We start from the raw sequence: 22,790 nt of genomic DNA, 5'->3' as shown, positions 1-22,790 counted from the left end.
AAAAGCCATTAACTTCTCTGGATCTTAGTTTCCCCAATTCCCTTCAATAAATACTTCCTGAGTACCTTCTCTACACCAGGGAATAGGAATGTGGGTGAAGGCGATAAAATTATTGCCCTGAAGGAGGTCAATCTAGTAGGGAAATTTAAATACATAAGAATGAGATAAGCAAAATAAAATTACATACAACATATAGATTAACAGAAAGAATGCTAAAACCCTATGCCGGTGTTTGACCGTAGGGAATACTAAAAACAAAAATAGCCTACCCAAAGGCAAACAGGCGTAAGTCAATATAGTTGGGAACTAAGAAAAAGAGTAACACTGAGGAAATTGAGGGCCTTGCACACTAGGATAAGAGATTAGGCCTGAAGTGGTTGGGCAATGGGGCACTACTGATTTTCTCAGCAGAAGAGTGGCACAGTCTACTGCAAACTAAAAAAATTCCTTAGTGGCAGTGTGCAGAATGCACAAGAGCTCCTTAAGATACATCTGTAAAGTAAGGCTAAGGTACCCTAAATCTAGTAGAAGATCAAAATCACCTAGGTATCATTTTAAAAAATACAGATTTCTGTATTTTTAAAATATAGGAAATTCCTATATTGTCCAGTACCTCATCTCAGAGATACTGGACAATAATCTTTAAGAGTAAGATCTGGGACCCTATTAAAAATTATATACTGTATAGATCCAGAAGATTCTACCATAGCCAGATCTAAATGGAATTTGAGAAATCACTGGCTTTGGCCACTTGATTCCTTTGTGTTATGACACTCAATTCTATAATACAATGTGATATCCTTACATTCATTGGCCATAATCTTTACATAGTTACAAGATAGTGTTTTACCATTGTTCCCAAGGCTGGGGGAAAAAAATCAGTATGGTAACAATATAAATTACAAAACTCTAATTTTTTGAATTAAAGTTCAACTAATTCAGTTTCCATAGAACTACAGCTAACATTTACTGAGGGCTCACTGTCTGCCAGAAATATATTAATCATATGTGCCAGAAGTATGGTAATCATGTATTGGCTCATTCTATCCTTAATATTCCTATAGTAGGGGTTTTTCTATTGAGTGTACCACTTCACAACGAGTAAATGAGGCAGAGAGATTAGAAATTTGCTTAAGGTCAAAATGTTAGTAAGTGACAGGGACAGGATTCCATTCTAGAAAGTCTATTTCTATTCTCTGGGATCTTAACCATTATGATAGATAATACTGAAGATACATGGATTATAAAATGCCTGGCAACAAAACATGTATGACAGTTTTTATGTAAAATTTAAGGAATATTCTCTCTAAAATCCTACTTTATTTTGTTAAGTATTCAGATTTTACTTGATTCGTGTGTACCATCAGAAAACCAGGGACATAGTATTCAACGAGAAGGGATTCTAGACATTTCTCCATTTCAGAATTTACACATTTACTAAAATTACATGATTTTAAATATGAGGAAGGAATAATTCTCATTATCTTCTTTTGGAGAAATAGTTCATTTGCTTTTATATTTGAAACCCAAATTGCCATTCTTAAAAAAAGAAACAGTTTTTTAAAAAGTAAAATGACTTTGGACCGTAATTTGGGAAACTAGGGCCAACAAGACCCCAAACAAGCACTATGTATTTATGTCACCTTTAGGCTGGTATAAATAACCAGGAAGCAACAGAAGCAGAAGAAACTAAATTTTCTCAATTTTGTTGGGTGGTTTGCAATGGAGACCATCTTAAATAAGCACACACTATTCAAATAAATGGTAAGGCCACTTACAGAAACCATACAATAACATACCCCTATGTAAAAAGATGGTGGTATCAGTAAGTTTTGCTTTCCATTTATTCATGAATCTGGAATTTTTGCTTTAAGAAATTCATGCAAAAAGTTATAGATCGCCTCCTTGCCTGTGTCGCCCCCTGCCCCTCAAATCCCCTTCATAGAAGCAAGCAGCAATACTACTAATAGTTACACAGGAAATTTACACCAAGTGTTTGCTTGCACAAACACACTCAAAGAAAACAACAGGAACAGATTTACTGATCCCATAACCAACGAGATGCCTTCAGAAATGTCTCAGTCTGCTGCAAAAACATGTAATTAGGACACTTTTCAGTGGACATTAGATAAAACAAAGGAATCCTTCTGATATTATATAACCAAAATGAATTCACCTATGCTTAATTCTACATTTCCTGGGGAAGGGTGGAAATCCCTATTGCCACATTAAGTATGTTCTGGGATAGGAAAATTTGTACAAGGTGAGATTTATTAAACTAAAAACCTTTATCATCCAAAATTCAAAATACATTAGGAAAAAACATAACCTGCAAGTTTTCTTTCAGTGTTTAGTGTCAGACAAACATAGGTGTCAAAATATACATACAAATATAAAAATGTTATTCGGGGAGCAAACTACAAAGCTAAAGCATTACCAGGTGCAAAGTTCATGCCATTTTTATTTTCAGCCAGAAGCAACTCCTCCCAAGGTTTCTAAATATCTGAATACAGCCATTTCTTTGACTCACATAGAGTGTTTAATGCTTACACAAAACCATGAATTAAGTTTCAAAGGAACCTTACTGGCTAGCAAAACATTTCAAGTTTACAGATAAAATATTGCGGAATAAGAAATCATTTACTTTTCTAAAGCTATGAAGGAGTACCAAGGTTTCTGACTCCAAAGGTATACCAACAGCCAATTCCAAAATACATACTCTGGCCACTCTGTAACGCGTGTAGTGAAGTGTTAAAGACACATGTATAAAAGGTGATAAAAAAATATATATAGGCTGAATGTCCGTAATCCAAAAATCCAGAATCCCAAAACCAAATGCTCTAAAATCTGAAACTATTTGAGAGTTGACGTAAGGCTCAAAGGAAATACTCATAGGAGCATTACGAATTTCAGATTAGGATGCTCAACAGTTAAGTATAATGCAAATATTCCAAAAATCCAAAAATATCTGAATCTGAAACACTTCGGGCCCCAAGCATTTCAGATAAGGGATACTCAACCTGTATTTACACACACACATTCTGGAGCCAGCAGTATAAAGGCTCATTTATATGTAGTAGTCCATCCTCCACTGCCGGAACTCCTGTTTTTAAAGTATGAAGTACACAAAAGTGTTAATGTTTACTGAGTCGTACAGAAAGAAAATCACCGTTTAGATATAAGGTATAATTGTCACTAAAATGATGAAGAAAAACAAATAAAAACTTTCCACAACTTCTTTAAAAGGCTTTTTAGGCATGCTACTTGCATGAAACCATCAAACAGTTAAAAAAAAATCCTAAACAAAACTATACATTATCACAACATATTAAATCTCTCATTTATGTTTTTTAAATTATATCAAATGCTGAGCACCTGTAGTCCCAGCTACTCGGGAGGCTAAGGTGGGATTGCTTGAGCTCAGGAGTTCCAAGCCAGCCTGGGCAACATGGTGAGACTCCGTCTCTTAAAAAAATAAATAATAAATAAAATAAAAATTTAAGGACAACCACAGGTCCACCTAATAGCTCCATGAAGTAAGAAAAATACCACAGTTTCCTAAGAAATCAAGCAAGTATCTATACCTACAGCTTTGTTGCTTCTGGCAAGGGATAATTAAAAAGTAGGTCACCAGTGCATCACCAACCTACTTACTGCACACAACCTACACATTTCTTATCACTTTCTTTGAGAATAAACATTCACTGCCAAGGTGAAAAGGAAAAAAACCAAAATATACATTTAAAAAGAGAAACACAGGCCGGGCGCGGTGGCTCACGCCTGTAATCCTAGCACTCTGGGAGGCCAAGGCGGGTGGATTGCTCAAGGTCAGGAGTTCGAGACCAGCCTGAGCGAGACCCCGTCTCTACTAAAAATAGAAAGACATTATATGGACAACTAAAAATCTATATAGAAAAAATTAGCCGGGCATAGTGGCGCATGCCTGTAGTCCCAGCTACTCGGGAGGCTGAGGCAGTAGGATCGCTTAAGCCGAGGAGTCTGAGGTTGCTGTGAGCTAAGCTGACGCCACGGCACTCACTCTAGCCTGGGCAACAAAGTGAGACTCTGTCTCAACAAAAAAAAAAAAAAAAAAAAAAAATAAAAAGAGAAACACATTCCATAAATATAAATAAGCACTTTGATGATGGCAAATATACAATACCAGACTGTGAGAATTCCCACAATCTCTCATGATCTGTTCATTCAGCCTTCAAAAAGTTAATAGGTTATAGAGTGCTATCAAGAATTATCTTCCTTGGCCAGGCCAGGTGGCTCACGCCTGTAATCTTAGCACTCTGAGGAGGCTGTGGCCAGAGGATTGCTTGAGGTCAGGAGTTCAAGACCGGCCCCTCCCCGCTACTAAAAATAAAAGAAATTAGCCAAGCAACTAAAATTAGAAACAAACAAAAAAAATTAGCCAGGCATGGTGGCAAGGCAGCCAAGGCGGGAGGCTGAGGCAGGAGGATCACTTGAGCCCATGAGTTTGAGCTGACACCATGGCACTCTAGCGCGGTCAACAGAGTGAGACTCTGTCTCAAAGGAAAAAAAAAAAAAAATTATCTTCCTTACCAGGTAGATTATGTACGCAAAAGGAGAAATCTGCATGTCCAGTCACCTTTTCAAATGATCAAACAGCAGAAGATATCTTGCCATAAGAACAGAATGTTAATTTCTAACAAGGTGTGTTAAGCATGGTATTTTATTAATACTAAGTGTTGGTAAGGAAGTGGTGGTGAAGTACTAAAGAGCTATTTAATTGCTATTGGTTCCACACAGATTTCAGCCCAAAGGGATCCTATCCCATATGAAGATTTAATTGTTCTTTAGGCAAAATGCTGAAAATAATTAAAAACATTATAGGTTATTTTTAGGAACAAAATTCTAAAATGGGTACATACACTGGTAAATTTCAGATAGGTGTCAAGTTCTTGGCCAAGACGTTTTACTGTTTTTGGTAATCATTACAAACAAACATGGTGGTGTTCTGAAACAGACTAAGAAAATAACCATCTTCACACCTTCAGTATTATGATTCCTTAGGAGAGGGCTGGGTAAATATTTTTCTCTTTAATAAATTAGTTATGTCTAAGGAGAGCTATATTAGAAACTATTCCCTCCAAATATACCTTAATTATCTACTGAAGTGATAATAATTCTTATGTAGTAACTAAATTTACAAGCAGGCCAGTCAAATTATACCGATGCAAACTACACAAACACGCTATACAGTTTTCTCCAGTCCTAACAAAAACTTCAAGTATCTTATTTAGGTTAGAAAAGCACAGACTCAAAACCCCTATCACATCACATTTAAATATATATGTATGTCATCTTTTAGCATCAACTTGTTAATCCAGTTGTGTGCCAAATAGGTAGGCAAAGCACAAGCTGAAAAACCTATACCTTAAGAAATCATGTTAGAGTATGGAGGAACACAAGATTGATTTTCTCCTTCCCCTTCCCCTGGGGTTGAATTAACACATAATTTCAAATGTGATTCTTCTAGTAATACAGTTTAGAGCATAAAACCAATTCCTTTTACAATTTTCTGGTTATATGCATTTGGTTTATAACCTGGTAATATATTGGTGAGATATCTAAAAGCCATGTTTTCTAACACTTGGGTGAATAATGTAAGAAAATGTGTGAAGCCAAGGTTACTTGTTCATCAGTATGGTATGCAGCTGCTTCTAGTACTGCTGTTAAGAGTTAAATGATGCAATGCATAGGAAAGACACTGCCTTACATATACTAAGAGGTCAATAAATGTTATAATTATTCCAAAAAAACCTTTTAAGAGAAAACATATCTTTCACTAAACTTAATTGTTTAAAAATTGAATAATTATAGTATTAGAAGTGCCCATGAAAAAACAAAACAAAAAAATTAGAATACCACTTTCCAGTTACAAATATTTCCAGGGCAGTTCATGGTTGAAATACCTTCTTTTACTACACACACAAAAAATGAGATCCTCTTTATGTTTTACTATAATGAATATAGTAAGCAGTAAAGTCATCTTTTAACATACAAAAACCAGAAATATTATTTTAGGCTTCCAAATCATATTAACTGACTGGTTTTTTGGCATGGCCATTTTAAGATTAATAGTCTCACAAAGTACCACAATGTAGTAATAATCAACTTACAAAAAAAAAAAAGGTGGGGTTGGGCAAGGTGGCTCACACCTGTAATCCTAGCCTCAAGCACTCTGGGAAGCCAAGGTGAGGCGGGAGAATCGCTTGAGCTCAAGAGTTCAAGATCCGCCTGAGCAAGAGTGAGACCTATCTCTTCCAAAAGCAGAAAAATTTAGCCAGGTGTGGTGGTGTGCACCTGTAGTCCCAGCTACTTGGGAGGCTGAAGCAGGAAGATGGCTTGAGCCCAGGAGTTTGAGGTTGCTGCGAGCCAGGCTGATGCCACAGCACTCTAGCTCAGGCAACAGAACAAGACTCTTGTCTCAAAAAACAACAACAATGCAGGTGGTATTCATACCTGATTAGGACAATAGTTTGCTCAAATCTACATAATCAAATCACTATAACAAAAAGAAAATAAACACCATTATTAAGAGTCACAATGAGTTTGTCATAAACTCTTTCGCCAAATGAAATTCTAAGATAGCAAATGTATGCACTGAGGGAAGATGTCAAGTGTTCTACATTACTAAACCTGTTCAAGATGCATTAGCTTAATTCAGCAAAGGTAAAGTAAATTAGAGTTATTTTTGCATTACTTTGTCATTTAAGCCTTTGCATCAGGGTTTTACGGAGTCCTTTAACAACCAACACAAGAACACTTCATTTATCACAAGAAATCACTATGAACAAATTTTTTTAACCAGCCGATAAAACTACCAGATAAAAAAAGGTTTCTCTACATATTTAGACTACGCTCTCTGAGCACAGAAGAAAGAACACTGGACTAAGTCAGCCCACCTGGGGCTCTGAACCTCATTAACACACAGCTGGTTTCGTGCAGCCTTGGAAAAGTTACTCTGGGCCTCGGTAAGTTCAATTTCCTCATCTGCAAAATTAAGACCATGTTACCTCACATTTAACTAACAATTAGCAGCTTTCAGAGTACTTTGGCTTGCTGCCTTTCTGGTGAGGTTTTCAAGAAATCTGATGGGCTGGCAGTCAGTGCTCTGTTTCATAGCTGAAGATTTCTTACAACATGAAACACTATAAAAACTGCAAAATATCAACACAACTCTAGGACATGAGCAGGAATCTCCACATTTCTAGTTGTTCTGAGAGATTATACTTAATGGATGACAATCACAATGGCTGAGTAATTAAATAAACCAATGACAGGAATAAAAGGTTTTTAAAACGCTAAAAAAAGGCAACAAATTAAAGTTGACCTTCTATTTTAAAGCATGTTAAGAATGTCTTTTTTAGAAAAAGTAAACGCATATACAGTCACGGAAAAATCTCTACACCTATTCACCATAATATTTATTAATAGTGGTTGGCTCTGGTGCCGGGAATACAGGTGATTTTATCTTCTTTTTGTTTATATTTTCTAAAACAAACACTAACTAGTTGATATTCTAAACAAAAACAAACCAAGGCAATTATCTATACACAGGTTACATGCACGTGCGTTTAAAAGCTCCATTGTAACAACATTGACAACTCCCAGGAACCCAGTGGGATTTCAAAGACATAGGCAGGACGCCCAGAAATCAGTGAAAATGGGTGATAACTACCCCCCACGCAATCAGACAGCCAGGACCACCTCTTTTCAACCTGACTTCAAAGGAAGCTGGGAGAGGGAGCTGGCAGCTCTAGTCTTGTTTGACAAAATCCGAATCAAAAATTTCCTCTTGCACCTCCCATATCTCCAGGAGGAAGTGGGAGGAAAGGACCAGGGGGCGGCCGGCGCTCACCAAGCATGTATAGGGGGATGCGGAGGACAGGTGCCTCGAATCAGGTGCTGAAATGGTCCCTCCGCCCCCATCCCGGGTCAGGCGCCGGCGAAGAGCCACGGACTCGGAACCAAGCCGCTCCGCCAAGAGGCTTCCAGACCCGGCCCAACGTTGCCCTCACAACCCGGCGGGCCCGAACCCTCATCTTACAGGGTTTTTTGGCATCCTTGATCTTCATGGCGTCAGCTGAAGGGCGAGAGGCAGCCTCGAGCCCGGAGCACGGAGAGCAGTGGCGGCGACTCCCGAGGTGTTGGGGCCGCGCGGTGAGGCCCGGCGGCTTCTTCCCCTCAGGCCAGGCGAGGCGGCGGCGCCCGGGGCAATGCCCGGCCCAGGGGGTGGCCCCCCCAACCCCGCGAGGGACCGCCGGGGCCCAGCGAGATGGGGAAGGCCGCGAGCCTCGCCGCTCCGGGACCCCCTGCAGCCGCTCCAAACGAAAGGCCCAGGTTCCCCGAGCGGCTGCCGCTGCCGCTGCCGCCGCCCTGAGAAATAGCCCGCCCAGGCCGAACGCCCACATGACGCCAGCCCCCCTCACTCCGGTCTCCGCCAGGCTGCTGGGGATTGTAGTTCTTCGTACCCTGAGGCTCCGCTCTCCGGCAGCAGCTGGGCGGAGGGACTACAAAGCCCAGGATGCATTGCGGCCCCTCCGCCGCCTGAGATCGCCTCAGAGTGGTCCCAGCGAGAGGAGGGCGGGGCCTAAGTCTCGCCAGCGAGGAGACGGCCAATGGTGACCGAGGTGGGCGAGCTGGGGAAGTCTCGGGCTCTCGCCTGGCGGGGCGGCGGGAAAGGGAAGTGAGCGTTTGGCGGCCACTGTTATAGCTGTTTGTGCCAGTTGCAGCCCTCCACTTGAGGCAGAGGCTGTTCATGCCATGGAAAGCGCTAAATTCAGGACTCTAGAGCCGCTCTTTAGGTAGGCCATCGAGCACATCTGTGAATTAAAGTCATTCGCAAAGGATTCCTTAAGGCAGTAACAAAGGTAACATCTATTGAATGCTTCCCATAGCCAAGGCACTCTGCTAAGCACTTTTTGTGAATTATTTTTAGTTCAGCAGCCTTGTGAACCACGTACAACTACTCGTTTTATTATCTTTTCTTTTGAAGATGGGGCAGGAATATGAGAAGTTAAATCACTTGCCAATCACATTGTTTTTGCCACTGACCCATGTTCCCCTCGGGACCTCCAGCCCTGCTCTCTCGCTCCCAAAGGGAAACTGACTTCCAGACAAGAAAATGAGATGCTCCAGTTCTCACAGCAAACCCAGGACAGCCCTTCGCCTATGGCTGGAAGAGCCCAAGGCCTCCAGTTGGAACAGGAAAAGATGGCTTTGAGGATGTTCCCTTGGCCTCCTCTCCACTTTGGTCCCCCAGTTAGATGGCTAGGAATTCAGTGACTTTGACAAGAGATGGATTGAGAGTTGGCAACGGAGGACTGAGCATTGCAGGCAAAGAAACCCTCTTCACCAAAGAGCCTTACTATCCTTTCCTAGTAGATGATAAACCAAGGGATGTGAAGAAGGTCAGGAAGGGACACAAACTATCATTTAAGGAGCACGGACTAAGAGCTGATGCTTTGCAAGGTGCTTTACTTTAAAATTTTTAATTTGAATTTAATCCTCCCGACCACCCTTTGAAATATAGTGATTAAGAACTCAAATTTAAACCAGCACAGTGGCGAGTAGTGGTCCCACCTACTCTGGAGGCTGAGGCAGGAGTATCCCTCTAGCCTACGAGTTAGAAGCTGTAGTGCAGCAGCGATGACGTCTGTGAATAGCCACTGCACGCTAGCCTGGGCAATATAGTGAAACCTGTCTCTAAATAAATAAATAAATAAATAAAATTTTAAAAAAGAACTCAAACTTGAATTCAAGTCTTGGTCCTACAGCTTGATAACAAACATGGGCAAATAACTTCATCACTCTGATTTTCATGGGGAATAATGATGCCTACATTTCATGGGATTGAGGTGGGGATTAAATGAAAAATGCAAATAACGTGCTGGTATGGTTTGTTTGTTTCCTCTAAAATTCATGTTGAAACTTAATCTCCAATGTGAGAGGTGGAGCCTTTAAGAGGTGATTGTGTCCTGAGGGCCCTGTACTCATGAATGGACTAATCCATTCACAATTAATGGATTAATTGATTAGGTGTTAGTGGATTAATGGGTTATCAGTAGATTGGGACTAGTGTCTTTATAAGAAGAGGAGGAGAGACCTGAGCTGGCACACTCAGGTCCGTTGCCATTTGATGCCATCTGATATCCTGTGCCGCATCAGGACTGCAGAGTCCCCACCGGCAAGGCCCTCACCAAATGTGGCCTCTCAACCTTGGACTTCTCAGCCTCCATAACAGTAAGAAATGAATTTCTTTTCTTTATAAACTACCCAGTTTCAGGTATTCTGTTATAAGTAACAAAAAAGGGCTCAACATATTGCCTGTAGGTAGTGATCAGTAAGTGATGACTATGTTTATTATTAATATTTTGATTGTTACTGTATGTGCAAAGAAGAAAGGTTAAGTATGTAGACTGTTTGTCCAGCCTTCTGAGCTTCTAGGTATGGGACCTGGCAACTCAAAACCCTCAGTAGTAGACTTAACCTTCTCTTCCTCTTTTATTTACTCTTGTTACTCCATCCCACACATTACCCTAGATATTCTAGAATGGTTCTGTTTCCTACCATTTTATTGGGTAAGAGTCCTGATCTCTGATCTGACATGGCTTCAAAGAGTATTCACTATCTAATATGATTAACTCGCTGGTTCTGTAAGTCTTGTGGGCACACCTAGTTCTAACAGATATCTTTGATTGTTTCCAGCCTCTTTGATAGTATCAGCTTGGGAGTCAAAGGCAAAGTGAGACATATATGTTGTGATAGGCTGGTCATGGTCTGAGAGGAGGGAAAGCTAGAAATGAGAAGCCATGGGAATTTAGGTAAGGTTTGGACATAGGGTCTTCCTAGTTTCTGTCGCCACAGAAATGACTGTACACGTGGATGACTTAGCTTAGAAGTTAGGTATTATAACTGTGATATTACTGAAGTTAATGATCTATTTGCTGTTTGCTCAAATATGAGACTACCCTTTGGTCTATGTTATGTGCCAGAAAAACACTGAACTTTGAATAGTGAGAATTCTAGTCTTAGGTCAGCCATGGGAATTGCTGTGTGACCCTAGGAAAGAAAGTCCCTTCTCCTCTTTGGGCTTCAAATTATCCATCTGCAAGATGAGATGATTGAGATTTCTTTTATCTCTGCTTTTCTTTTCTTTCTTTTTGAGACAGAGTCTCACTCTTTTGCCCTGGCTAGAGTGCTGTGGCGTCAGCCTAGCTCACAGCAACCTCAAACTCTTGGGCTTAAGCGATACTTCTGCCTTAGCCTCCCGAGTAGCTGGGACTACAGGCATGTGCCACCATGCCCGGCTAATTTTTTTTTTCTGTATATATTTTTAGCTGTCCAGATCATTTCTTTCTATTTTTAGTAGAGATGGGGTCTCGCTCTTGCTCAGGCTGGTCTTGAACTCCTGACCTCGAGCAATCCTCCTGCCTCAGCCTCCCAGAGTGCTAGGATTACAGGCGTGTGCCACCGTGCCTGGCCTTCATCTCTACTTTTTGAGGTTCATTAGCATCTGCCCCTTTTTCAAGACCAATGTCAGATGGGTTCAACCACGTTTTCCCTTAAGTTTTCACCAGTGTGATTGAAACCGATAGGTCATCCTGCTTCAGCTTCTGGCCCATCTTTTTTCTACGGCCCCCTATTCGCTCTCAGCCCCAGTTCTTCCCCCTAGCACTGTCTGGTTAATTGCATTTTCTCTCTTTTCTAGCCTGTCCTCAAGACCATTCCCGGCAGAGTGAGTGCTGGAGCTGGAAAGAACATCTAAAGGGGCCAAGAGACTGTCTTCCTGTCTCATATTTATTGTCTACAAAATGCAATAAATCCAGCCCATCATGCAAAGTAATAGAGGAAACCTGACACATCTTTGTTTGGCCTTTACCGAGTGGGTATCCATGGAGATCGGTGGTGGCTTGTACGTAATGATGACTATGAGGTCTTCCGGGTCTGGAGTAAACACATACTTACACACACCCCCCCCCCCCTTTCAAAGCCTACACCAAGAACCAGACTCTTAGTTTGAAGTAACCTTTGACATTATCCAAGGATTGCTATCCAAAGTATATGCAGAGGCCCAGCTGCACTAGCATCACTTGGAAGCTTATTAGAAACAAACTCAGGTCCCAGCCCAGAACTTCTGAGTCAGAACATGTATTTTCCCAAGATCCCCAGGTGATACTTCTGCATATTCAACCTTGAGAAACACTGACATAACTGGCTGCCCTCAACTAAAGAGTGGTATCACGAACGCTTCAGAAGAGGAAAGGAACTGGCTGTCCCATCTAGCTACACCTATTAGCTTTAGGGAGAGAGTAGTTCCAAGTTACGAGGGCTGTCCGGAAATTATCCAGCCACTGTTAATGTAACGAAACCAGCTACATGGCTGGATACTTTCCGGACAGCTTGCATGTATCTACTAGTCTTCATCACCGTTAAATCATGCGCTGTGCACAGGAGTGGCATATAGGCAAAGGACAAACGTCATCCTTCACGGACCTGGGGTCTAAGATTCAGTTGAAGCTTCAGACTAAGGGTATCAAATGATTTTATTACAAAACTTAAGCCATTTATTGACCATTCTAAAAAACACAACCACAACAATAAAGTAAACAAAGCCCAGATCACTAGCTCTTGCAGAACAGGAAGAAGCCCTGGACAGAGAGCCTGCAACTGTTTTCCTTACATCCAATGTCTGAGCTTCCTCACATATTCCAGGGTTCCAAGTTTTGTCACCTCCTATAAGGGAAAGGAAACTGGCTAGAAGATTCATGTACAAGAAGGTCAGAACTTTAAAGCTATCTGATGCTAGAGGCTTGCACATTCTAGTTTGCAACTCTGAGAACAAAATCAAATAAGCATTGTCAAAGACCTACTCCAAGCTACCCTACTGTCATTGTTCTTTGAAATTATCTTTGGGACTGGTTATGTTCTTTCACTGTAGCTTGTTTATCCCAGAGCACAAATCCTAAAGTCCATGCACAGTCTCCATGTTCAAATATAAAAGTCTGTTTCAGGACAACCTCAGGGGTTGCTGTAGTGTTTCTCTCTGTAGTGTCTACTGGTATCACACCCTTGGACAGGCTGGTCAAATGGCAGCACAGTGAGAGGGCAACACAGTCAACTTTCCCATTGCCAAACTTGCTCAATCTGGACACTGCCCACGGTCAAGGCTGAAATCTTGACATCATTGATGACCTTGGACCTATCTTCATTCTGAAGCTGTACTCTTACATAACTGAATCCACTTCTTCACCATTGATTAAATGGCACTTTTAAAACATGTCAGGCATATTCTAAAAAGAAAAGATCATATCAAATAAACATAATCATATCAAAAAAGATAATCATATCAAAATGCTACTTTTTGATAATTTTATGTTTCTAAAGAAATTTACAATTAAACCAGAAAGACTTAAAATGAATGTTTTACACACCATAATGGACTCGAGGTCCTCTCCCAAGAGGTACAAAAAGACCATCCCTCTCTTGAGTGCTCCACGTGAGTCCAACGCTCTCTTCCACCGTTCACTCACTGATCCTCAAAATGCCCCAGTCAAATCATTTCACTTACCGATTTACTAAGAATAAAAGGCGTCTCAAGGAATCTTAAGAACACACTAATAGCAGAATGAAGGGATAAGGTACACCCCAATGGCCACCAACAATGGCCAAACATGCACTGTAACTTCATCATTGCTCATGTTTACTAATGTTTCCCAAGCATTTCTGTGCATCTACAGCTGTTAAATTTAATTCCAAATTCAATTTAAAAAAAAAAGGGAGTGCTTATAACAGAAGAATCCCAAAGTAACTGATAGGGGTAAACAAACCCCTTCTAAGTACGTGGAAATCCAGCAGAGCTCAAAGCAGACCCTGAATCCCATTTAGGATACAACTTTAGAGTGCACTACTTGATTCTATATTAAAATTGCAAACCCAAGTTAACTCATTTAAACAATTAAAAAAAAAAAAACGACACAAGACTTTCACTTGAATTTCCCTTGTGCACACCATCATCCCAGTTGGTTTTTAATGAAGCACCTATTCATGTTTCAGCTTACGTGTTTGGCTCTGGTGGCACAGAAAAGCATACATTCCCTGACACAGGAAAATGTCACTAATTAGTTCTCAGTAAAAAAAAAAAATGAATCATGACAGGAGGTGAAGTGCTTCTGCAGGAAATACTTTCTGAACGATCCCCAATTATGGCCTACCCCCTTCCTATCCATTGTCGTATCTACAAGCCAGAGATGTGTATTCCTGGACAAAAGATGGGATACTGGACCTTAGGAAGTGTCCTGGGATGGAGCTGCAGGGTCCTGGCCTTCAGGCTCTGGAGGGGGTGCTGGCACAGCTGCTTTTTTCTGGGCTGCCAGGAACTCATGAATTGCTCGTTCTATTTGCGGCCTGAAGATGTGGTTTAGTTTTGGATCCACCACCTGAGAAATAATCCTGTCTACTCCAGCTTCCAACATGCCTGACCTTGTGGAGACAAACAGATCATTCTGTTATTTAGTTCCTTTGGGATTCATCTTTAGCTCCAACAAGCATCATGTGGGAGCCCAATAAATGTCCCCCCAGGCAAAGCTACAGCCCTTCTAGGGACTTCTTTCAGAGGGCAATCCACTTACTACATAGAATTCAAGCTATTGTATTTTCATTTTTGAGGTGCAATCTACAACCAGCAGCTTTCATTTCTAATTCACTGTCTCATCTACCACCACTTCAGCCTTGTACGAGCAGACTGCCCCAAAGACAAAGAACTAGTGACAACATGGCAAGAAAGAATTTGATAACATGTGTAGAGCTGAAAACCTTAACCATACTGTCAAAGTCATGAACCTTGAACCTGACTCCATTTCCTTCAATATTCTCGTAATAGCCAAAGCAGAAAGCCTCCAGCTGCAACCTGGTTACCCATCCTCAAACCTTACACAAGGCACATCAGTCAGGGCTGGCAGTGCTCACATCACCAGCAATTCGACACGGCTTTCAGCCGTGGCCGTTACCTATAACGTACAATAAGCAAGCTGGAAGCAAACAAGGAAACAGACAAGAAACAAACTGGTTCTAAGCTCCTATTGGGCTAAATTACACCCTTAAATCCTTTTTGAAGTAGTGCAAAAATCAGTCAAAGTTAACAATGTCTGTATTCCAACACTTAGGGCAGGGTAATGAGAAAGATTATGGTGACAGGAAACAAATCACATTTGAAGAGTTTAGAAAACAGCCCATATAGGTTCAAACTCAAGTACTGTGAGAAGTAAACTTCTGTTGTTTATAAGCCACCTGAGTCTATGGCACTTTGTTAGAGCAGCCCCACTGACTGAGACACCTGATCAGCGAAAACAAAGTACCAAGAAGGTGTAGCTCACTTTCCTGGAGATTCTAAAATCGTTTGAGTGGAACGTGGAATCTTGTCAGGAGCCTAAAACAGAAGATGCAATGAACAAATATTATGTAATTAAAGTACTTATTAGTCATAGTTCTGTTCTCCAATAAAGACTGATTTCTTGGTAAGCCTTCCAGGATGTAGCACAGGGTTATAGCATCTAGGCCTAAGCCGCCAGGCCAATGCTCTGAAGCCCTCAGTGTCTCATGTGGGGAGAGCACTCCAGGGGCAAAAAGCAAGTCTTCATTTCAAAGCTCCAGTAGAGTCTGCCTCAAATTCAAAATGTTAGCAAGAATCATGGAGAAATGTCCCAGTATTAAAGCCAAATTCATGTTTTCAAGTTAAATACATTCTAAATCAAATCAAAAAGTGCCACATGCATACCTCTAGAATGACATCAACGCTCATTAGGGAAATTAACATCATAGTGACAGCCTTTGTAACACTGATAGCAGCTTTCCTTATATTTCAAAATATTCAGTGTTTTGATTTACTGTCTTAACATGCTGGCCAATCCTTTAGAAGGTAGAGTAAAACACGTTTATCTAATTTGTTGCTTCAGCCGTAAAATGGGCTTTTTGTGAGGATGAGTGCCAGACATGCAATAAACAGTTGCTCGGTAAGGGTCAGCTACTGTCTGATTCCAGAATGACAAGGTACCGGGCATCTTCTGATATCATGCTTCTTCCCTAAAGCCCAGCCATAGTGAAAGTGCCGACTTGTTAGTAAAAAAAAAAAAAAAAAAACCTTTTTCTACTTTTAAAAACTTTTTAATTTTGAAATCACTATAGATTCACAGGAAGTTGCAAAGAAAAGTACAGGGAGCTCCACGTACCCTTCACACAGCCCTCCTAATGTCAGCACCCTGCGTAACTACAGTACAATGTCAAAACCAGGAAAATGACACTTATTTAAATTTCAGTTATACCTCCACTCATAAGTGTACACGAGTAGCTCCACACAACTTTATCACATGAATTGTTTCATGTAAGCTCTACCACAATCAAGATACTTCACTGTACCATCATCGCAAGTTCTCCCCTTGCTACCACTTTCAAGTCAACTCACCCTCTCCTCCCATTCCTGGCCCCAAGCAATCACTCATCTGTTCTCCATCTTGGTAACTGTTAGCTCATGAATTTCAAGACCAGATTCCACAACCCACCTCCACTTTTGTGCCCAGTGACACTGAAAAGCTATCAATAGTACCTTTATTAACTAAAGTTCAGTTTGTTACAGTGAAGGATGATGCTTTAATAAGACTATGCCTTCCTGAAAGCTGCCACTACACTTTAGAGGTGGTAGCCATGGTGGACTCAAAGAATTTACTTAACTCACATTCACTGGTGAGAATAAGGATCCACATACTGATATCTTGGTGTAAAACTCACATGTATGTTCAGACTACACTGAAACTTCAAAGAGCAGGGAACGTGTCTCACAATTTGGAGCATCTTTCAATGTACCCACTAGAGATGTGCAACATGGGAGGCCTACACAGGCTGGATAAACTAAAATTTTAATTGAGTGCTTTGCTTACTTTGACCTTAATTTTAATAAAGAGCAGACTGCTGCAACTCAAAGTGATATCTGACATAACGTACCATCAACCTTGACTAAACAGTGACTTAGATCAGCCTTCTTGTGCATCGTACTTGTGATTACTGTCTTTTTAAAAGCTCTAAATTCTGCTTACTTACTGAACCACACTCTGCCTCAGACCATTTCGCAACTGGTTTTTGTTCATTGTAGGATTCCATTCCTGCTTGTCCAGATGTGTTGACACAAAATTATCCACTTTCTGCCTCAGGTTTTGGTAAGCTGGCTAGAATATTAACAAGAGGAGGCAAGGTCAGAAGTTATATGCACCAAAGTTTTGGAACACAGTTATTCAGAACACTGGTTCTTGTAGAAGTGTGCTATTTTCAACTCCAAATACATTTCCATTTTAACTTTGAAGATCCCCATACAGCATGGTAGTCATAAATCAATTGCTAACATGAGCACCCATTTTATGGGGGGTCACAATGCCAGATGCTTTACTTACACATCATTCCATTTACTTTTCAAGTAACTATGAGAGAGATCCTATTAGTGTTCTCCTGCCCCCATTTTAGAGATCAGAATTTTAGGCTTAGAAAAAATAAACAACTTGCCCATGTGGCTAAAATGTAGCAAAGCCAAGGTTAGACCTAGGCTGTTTCTGAATCAGAGGAATTGGCTTCTAGCCCTGGCTCCATCACTGACTTCCATCAAGTCACCAAACTTCTGAGTCTGTTATTTCCATCTGTAAAACCGAAGTATTACTGCTCTGCTTATCTCGCAGGGGTGTTCTCAGCAACAAACAAGGGCTCAGCAAACCCCCTGCATTAAAATGAAGGGCCACCCAAGAATGTAGACTGAAGTCAAAGCCTATGGAACACTGTCAAAGGCCGTTGGGGAAGCAACAAGTCAGTCCAAAAGAGAGCTGAGAGGTACTTATTGGTCTCAAATGTTCTAGACCCAACTAGGATCAGGTGAATAATATCAGAAAGTAACTCAGTGAACCCAAGGCAGCATAAATGTTCTGAGCCTCTAAGACCTTTGGTGCTATCAGTTGCTATTCTCCAAACCAGGTGTAACAGCGTGGACTGCTGTTCGGCACTTCAGTCCTCTCCCCTCCCTCTGTGGGCAGAGGATACTTCCCACCCTAGTGACATAGAGTTTAGCAATGTGATTTTCTCTAGCTAGTGGAGTGTTAATGACAAGAGGCCCTAAATGTGGTTGTGCTACCTTGTTTGGTTCTTGTGCTCTGCTGATCCTCTTTGAAGGCATGTTGTAGGTAGCCCCTGCCCCTAGGGTGGGTACATGTGCAGCAGACCTAACACCAACCCACAGCCTGGACCCAAGCACAGGCAACGTGCAGCCTACAGCCAGCCAAGTAACCCAGCTGAAGCCTATCTAGATCAGATGAACTTTGGCTGACCTATAGACCCATCAACGTGAGAACAAATGCTTATAAGCCACTGAGATGTGGTTTGTTATGTAGCATTACTATGGCAAAGTTTGCTAACAGTCACGGAAATGAAATTGACAAAGGAGCCATCAGGCCTCAACCCCATGAGTGGACCTCTTCCAAAAGGCCAAGAGCAGACTCACAAATACAAAGACTCTCCACTAAACCTGGAAAGAGCTCTGGGAGGCCGAGGCAGGTGGATCGTTTGAGCTCAGGAGTTCGAGATTAGCCTGAGCAAGAGCGAGACCATGTCTCTACTAACAACAAAATAGAAAGAAATTAGCTGGAAAACTAAAAATATATAGAAAAAATTAGCCGGGCATGGTGGCGCATGCCTGTAGTCCCAGCTACTTGAGAGGCTGAGGCAGTAGGATTGCTTGAGCCCAGGAGTTGGAGGTTGCTGTGAACTAGGCTGATGCCACTGCACTCTAGCCCGAGCAACAGAGTGAGACTCTGTCTCGAAATAAAATAAAATAAACCTGGAAAAAGGAAGGGAGGGAGATGGGTGAGGAGGAATAAAATTCAGATACCATGTACCATCCACCTAGTAACTCCTCCTTCCTGGTAACTGTCTTCCCCTCTTTACAAGGGTAAGACAGAGGGTGCCGTGTTCTCCTGGCCAAAGGGTGAGTGCCTGAGCCATGCTAAGACAATGCAGGCATTCCCTGAGGTTTTCTGAACTACAGCTGACAGTCTCTAAAGGAAGAAGCTGTAAGATGTAATCAAGAGACACTAGTAACCAAACGGATAATCTGCTCTGTAGTGCCAGTAAAACATATGAATAACGGAGATGAAAGACATGGCAACAGTGGAGACTATCTGGTTCTAAATTCATCCCTACCCTTCTGACACAGCTTGTTCATTCAATCCTTCCCTGGATTCTGTAAGACAACAGATTCTCCTCTTTGCTTAAAGCAGTTAGAATCAGATTTACCACTTGTAACCATGAATCCTTATACAATACCTTCTACTACTCAAAATAACTCACCTGGTTTGAGATGACAGAATCCGTTTACTGAAAAAAGGCAAAGGACAGTGAACATTATCACCAAACCTTCACAAACCCAGAAGACAGAAAATAATCCTTTCATTTGGAGACCTAGTGTGCCTACCCCTAACATTTTACTGTACTATCTGCCCTTCCACCTGTTCACAGTTTGTTCTATTTATTTGGTTTTGAATGCACTACAAAGTAAATTACAAATATCTGTTCCATTTCTCCTAAATACTTCAGTAGCCTGGAGTAGGGTCCAACAATGTGCATTTCCAACAAGTTCTCGGTGCTAATGTTGCTAATCCAAAGACTACACTTTGAGAGCCACTGGGCTAAAGCAACAAAAGGTCTCAGGTAAGATATGCCTGAAAACACACCATCTTCAAGAATTAAAACAACCTGGCAACTACCAGAAAGACCAGCTAAGGAGCTACACATGAGAAAGGCTCTAACCACTCTCCCTCAACAGCTGTTCAATACCCCTTATCCTCCAGGGATACGTTCTAAGACCCCCAGTGGATGCCTAAAACCGCAGATAGTACCGAACCGTCTACACGCATTATTTTTCCCCCTTTTCACAACGTTGTGGATAGAAGATTCGTTCTTACTGTAGATCTCGGTAACTTCAGCTGATGTTTTTTTCCTCCCCATTAAGTTGAAAACTTTCACCATTTTTCACTTAAAGGAAGCACTCTGCAGCTTCTCTTTGGCATATCTGAATTGCCAGCATCACTACTCTTGCACTTTGGGGCCAGTGTGAAGTAAAATAAGGGTGATTTGAAGACAAGCACCATGATACTGTGACAGTTGGGTAACTGAAGCCTTGGGAAGCAAAACCACAGATAAGGGGGAACTACTGTAGTTGTTTTGTTTGTTTTAAAATCAGAGGCACTGAGAGCCACACAAAACCTAATGGAACATAAGAAATACAAATGGAGAATTTGTCATGGGAAAGGGAAAGGCTCTGTTGATACCTCCCTGAGACTCTTAAAAAAAAAAAAAATTAAATACTTTCTTTCAAGAACAGCACTCCTAGGGTAGAAGCTTTGAGGATGAAATAGTGACTTCCTTGTTCCTGTATCCACATAGCTTGGTAATTATAGGCCAATAAATGTTCAATGAATAAATAGACTAGGTCTTGCCCTATCTTAAGGTCTACTCTTAACTTCACAATTTTACTGTGAGGTAAGCAAAAGATTGCCACGATAGGCTCTGGGAGGAGAAATCACTACCCTGAAGAAGTCCAGGCAGTCACAGAGCCTTCCAACCCTACAATCATAGTCTTGTTAGAGGAGTTTTTCAAAGGGAAAAAAATTCCAGCTCTTAACACAGATTGCTTCAATGAATCCAAACAACCTTGACAAGCAGGTCAAGCAAACTAGCATTTTACTGGGAGTACTGGGCAAAGGCATTAGGATCTAAAATAGGCACTGAATCCCGTTTAATCAATGATGGAGTACAAAATCAGGGTGCCGTTTCTAAAACAGTTTGTTCTTTTCTCTAACCCAGCGTACTGGGTTAGAGAAAAGGAACAAATAGCTATAATATGCTGATGAGTGTGCAAACCATTCTGTTTAACGTCAGCTCCTCAATGGCGAATAGAGAATGGGTGGAAACTCTAAAGCATTCTTGCTTACTGAGGTTTATTTGTTATTAAGGAGCTTAATGAGTTCCATCTTGGAAAAGATAGGCTCTAGGCTCCAAAATCTGTATTGAATCCCCAAGTTCAGAGAAGTGACTGGACTAAAATCACAACTAGTAAGCAGGTACTCGAACCCACGTGTGCATCACTCAGAAAGCTCTCTGTACTGCCCCAAGCGGTGTAATGCTTCTTTGCTGAGATTTTTAAACTATCTTTTGTTTTGCGCTCGGCTTTGGAAAATCAAAGCCGCAACCTCAGCGGCTTTACACACAGCTCCGCTCCCCTCGGCCAGGTGGCCTCAACTACCTTGGTGTCCACGTCGGCCAGGCAGTCCCGGCGGAAGCTGTCAAACAGGCCTCGGCTCTTGAGCTGCTCCACGATGAGAGCGATGAGCTGAGGGTCGCCAGGAGGCAGCGAGGCCGGGTTGATGGGGCCGCCGCTCCCGCCGGCCCCAGTGGCGCCCGTCGCTGCCCCGGCCGAGGCCTGGCCCGCTCCGCCGCCGCCCACCGCGCCCGCTCCCCCACCGCCGCCGCCGTCCGCCATGGCTGCGGCCCGGGACTGAGAGGGACACCGAATGCGGCTTCTTCTCCAGGACAGAGGGCCTGGCTGGGGAGGAGGAGGAGGAGGGCCCCAAGGAGGCAACAGCGGCGGAGATAGTGGTGGTGGTGGTGGCGGCGGCGGCGGCGATGGTGGCGGAGGCGGAGGAGGCGGCGGCGGAGATGGTGGCGGAGGCGGAGGCGTAGGTGGAGGTGGCGGCGGCGGTGACGGCGGCGGCGGACAAGGCAGGCTCTGAGGTAGCGGAGATGAGCCTAGAAGCTGCAGAAACCGCCGGGTCCATTCCTGGCGCGCTCCAGATGGCGTCACCTGTGACCTTTGCATTGTGGGGCAGGGAGTTTTCTGCAGCCATCTCCGGCTTTCTTAATATAGAGGCCTGGCGGAAGAAAACTACAACTCCCGGGTGGCACCGGGCTCATTTGTCTCGAGTTCGCGGAGCAGCATGGGCATTGTAGGCGCAGGCCCTCGTGACGGTTGCAACCTGGCAGGCCTTCCCCGCCCACTCCTTGCAGCCCACCCACTAAATCGGCACATTGGTTATAAGAATCATCTGCGTAGCTGATTAAACGTATAGTGTACCAGGCTTATCCCTTAAAGATTTTGATTCAGTATTTATGGGTCGGTGCCTAGGAATCTGCCTTTAACATGGACTCCACGTCTTCCTGCAACAACATGATCTGGAAATTTTGGAAAACAGTGAACTGGTTAAATTTCCACGATTCAAAAATTTGTGGCTTTCCCCCCTGTTGATTTTAATAGCAATGCATACTCATTTTAGAAAACTGGAAAATAACAGAAAAGTGTGAAGAAGGAAATAAAAGTCCCTCTTAAGTCTCTGTGTGTGGATTTCCTCCCAAATATTAAATATTGTCCTTAATAATAAACCAATGATGAGTAATTGGAATACACCAGGCGTCATGCTATGCACTTTAACACACTGCTTCACAACAATCTGAAAAGCATGTACATACTACCAAGACCGTTTTCTTACAGACACAGAAATGGAGACACAAGAGAGTCTGTTACCCTGATCACATACCTGGAGGCAGAAGAGTAGGATTTAAATCCAGGTTTCTGGAATCCATATCTTGTATATTTCACCTCACGTATAGTACATCCCAAGAGCTAGCTGGTATTATACTATAGGTAAAGCTTTATATCCTGATTATTTTTATAACTA

General features: G+C 42.1%; 2 protein-coding genes across 3 annotated transcripts in view; both read right to left on the bottom strand.

The window, feature by feature from the left end:
- LOC138392934 (serine/threonine-protein kinase MARK2-like) overlaps positions 1-8,583 on the bottom strand; it is a 44,032-nt gene extending 35,449 nt beyond the window's left edge. For both annotated transcript variants that reach the window (XM_069483852.1, XM_069483851.1), the window contains exon 1: positions 8,081-8,583. The gene's annotated coding sequence lies outside the window, so the exon portion shown is untranslated. The remainder of the gene's footprint in view (positions 1-8,080) is intronic.
- Positions 8,584-12,524: 3,941 nt separating this feature from the next.
- BOD1 (biorientation of chromosomes in cell division 1) lies at positions 12,525-21,689 on the bottom strand. Its single transcript, XM_069484180.1, has 4 exons — positions 21,362-21,689; positions 17,125-17,249; positions 14,318-14,514; positions 12,525-13,325 (listed from the first exon to the last, which is right to left on the bottom strand). Exons 1-3 carry the CDS (start codon positions 21,596-21,598, stop codon positions 14,319-14,321), a joined length of 558 nt encoding a protein of 185 aa, XP_069340281.1. The 5' UTR covers positions 21,599-21,689; the 3' UTR covers positions 12,525-13,325; position 14,318.
- Positions 21,690-22,790: the final 1,101 nt, after the last annotated feature.

The sequence above is a fragment of the Eulemur rufifrons genome, chromosome 10, assembly GCF_041146395.1.
Source record: "Eulemur rufifrons isolate Redbay chromosome 10, OSU_ERuf_1, whole genome shotgun sequence".
Taxonomy (NCBI): domain Eukaryota; kingdom Metazoa; phylum Chordata; class Mammalia; order Primates; family Lemuridae; genus Eulemur; species Eulemur rufifrons.
This window is presented reverse-complemented; position numbering and strand designations above follow the sequence as displayed.

Coding starts and splice junctions, on each gene's coding strand:
- BOD1 (XM_069484180.1), bottom strand. CDS start 21,598: ATGGCGGACGGCGGCGGCGGTGGGGGAGCGGGCGCGGTGGGCGGCGGC. Junction 17,250..21,361: donor TGGCCGACGTGGACACCAAG/GTAGTTGAGGCC, acceptor TTAATATTCTAG/CCAGCTTACCAAAACCTGAG. Junction 14,515..17,124: donor CTGAGGCAGAGTGTGGTTCA/GTAAGTAAGCAG, acceptor TGTCTCCACAAG/GTCAGGCATGTTGGAAGCTG.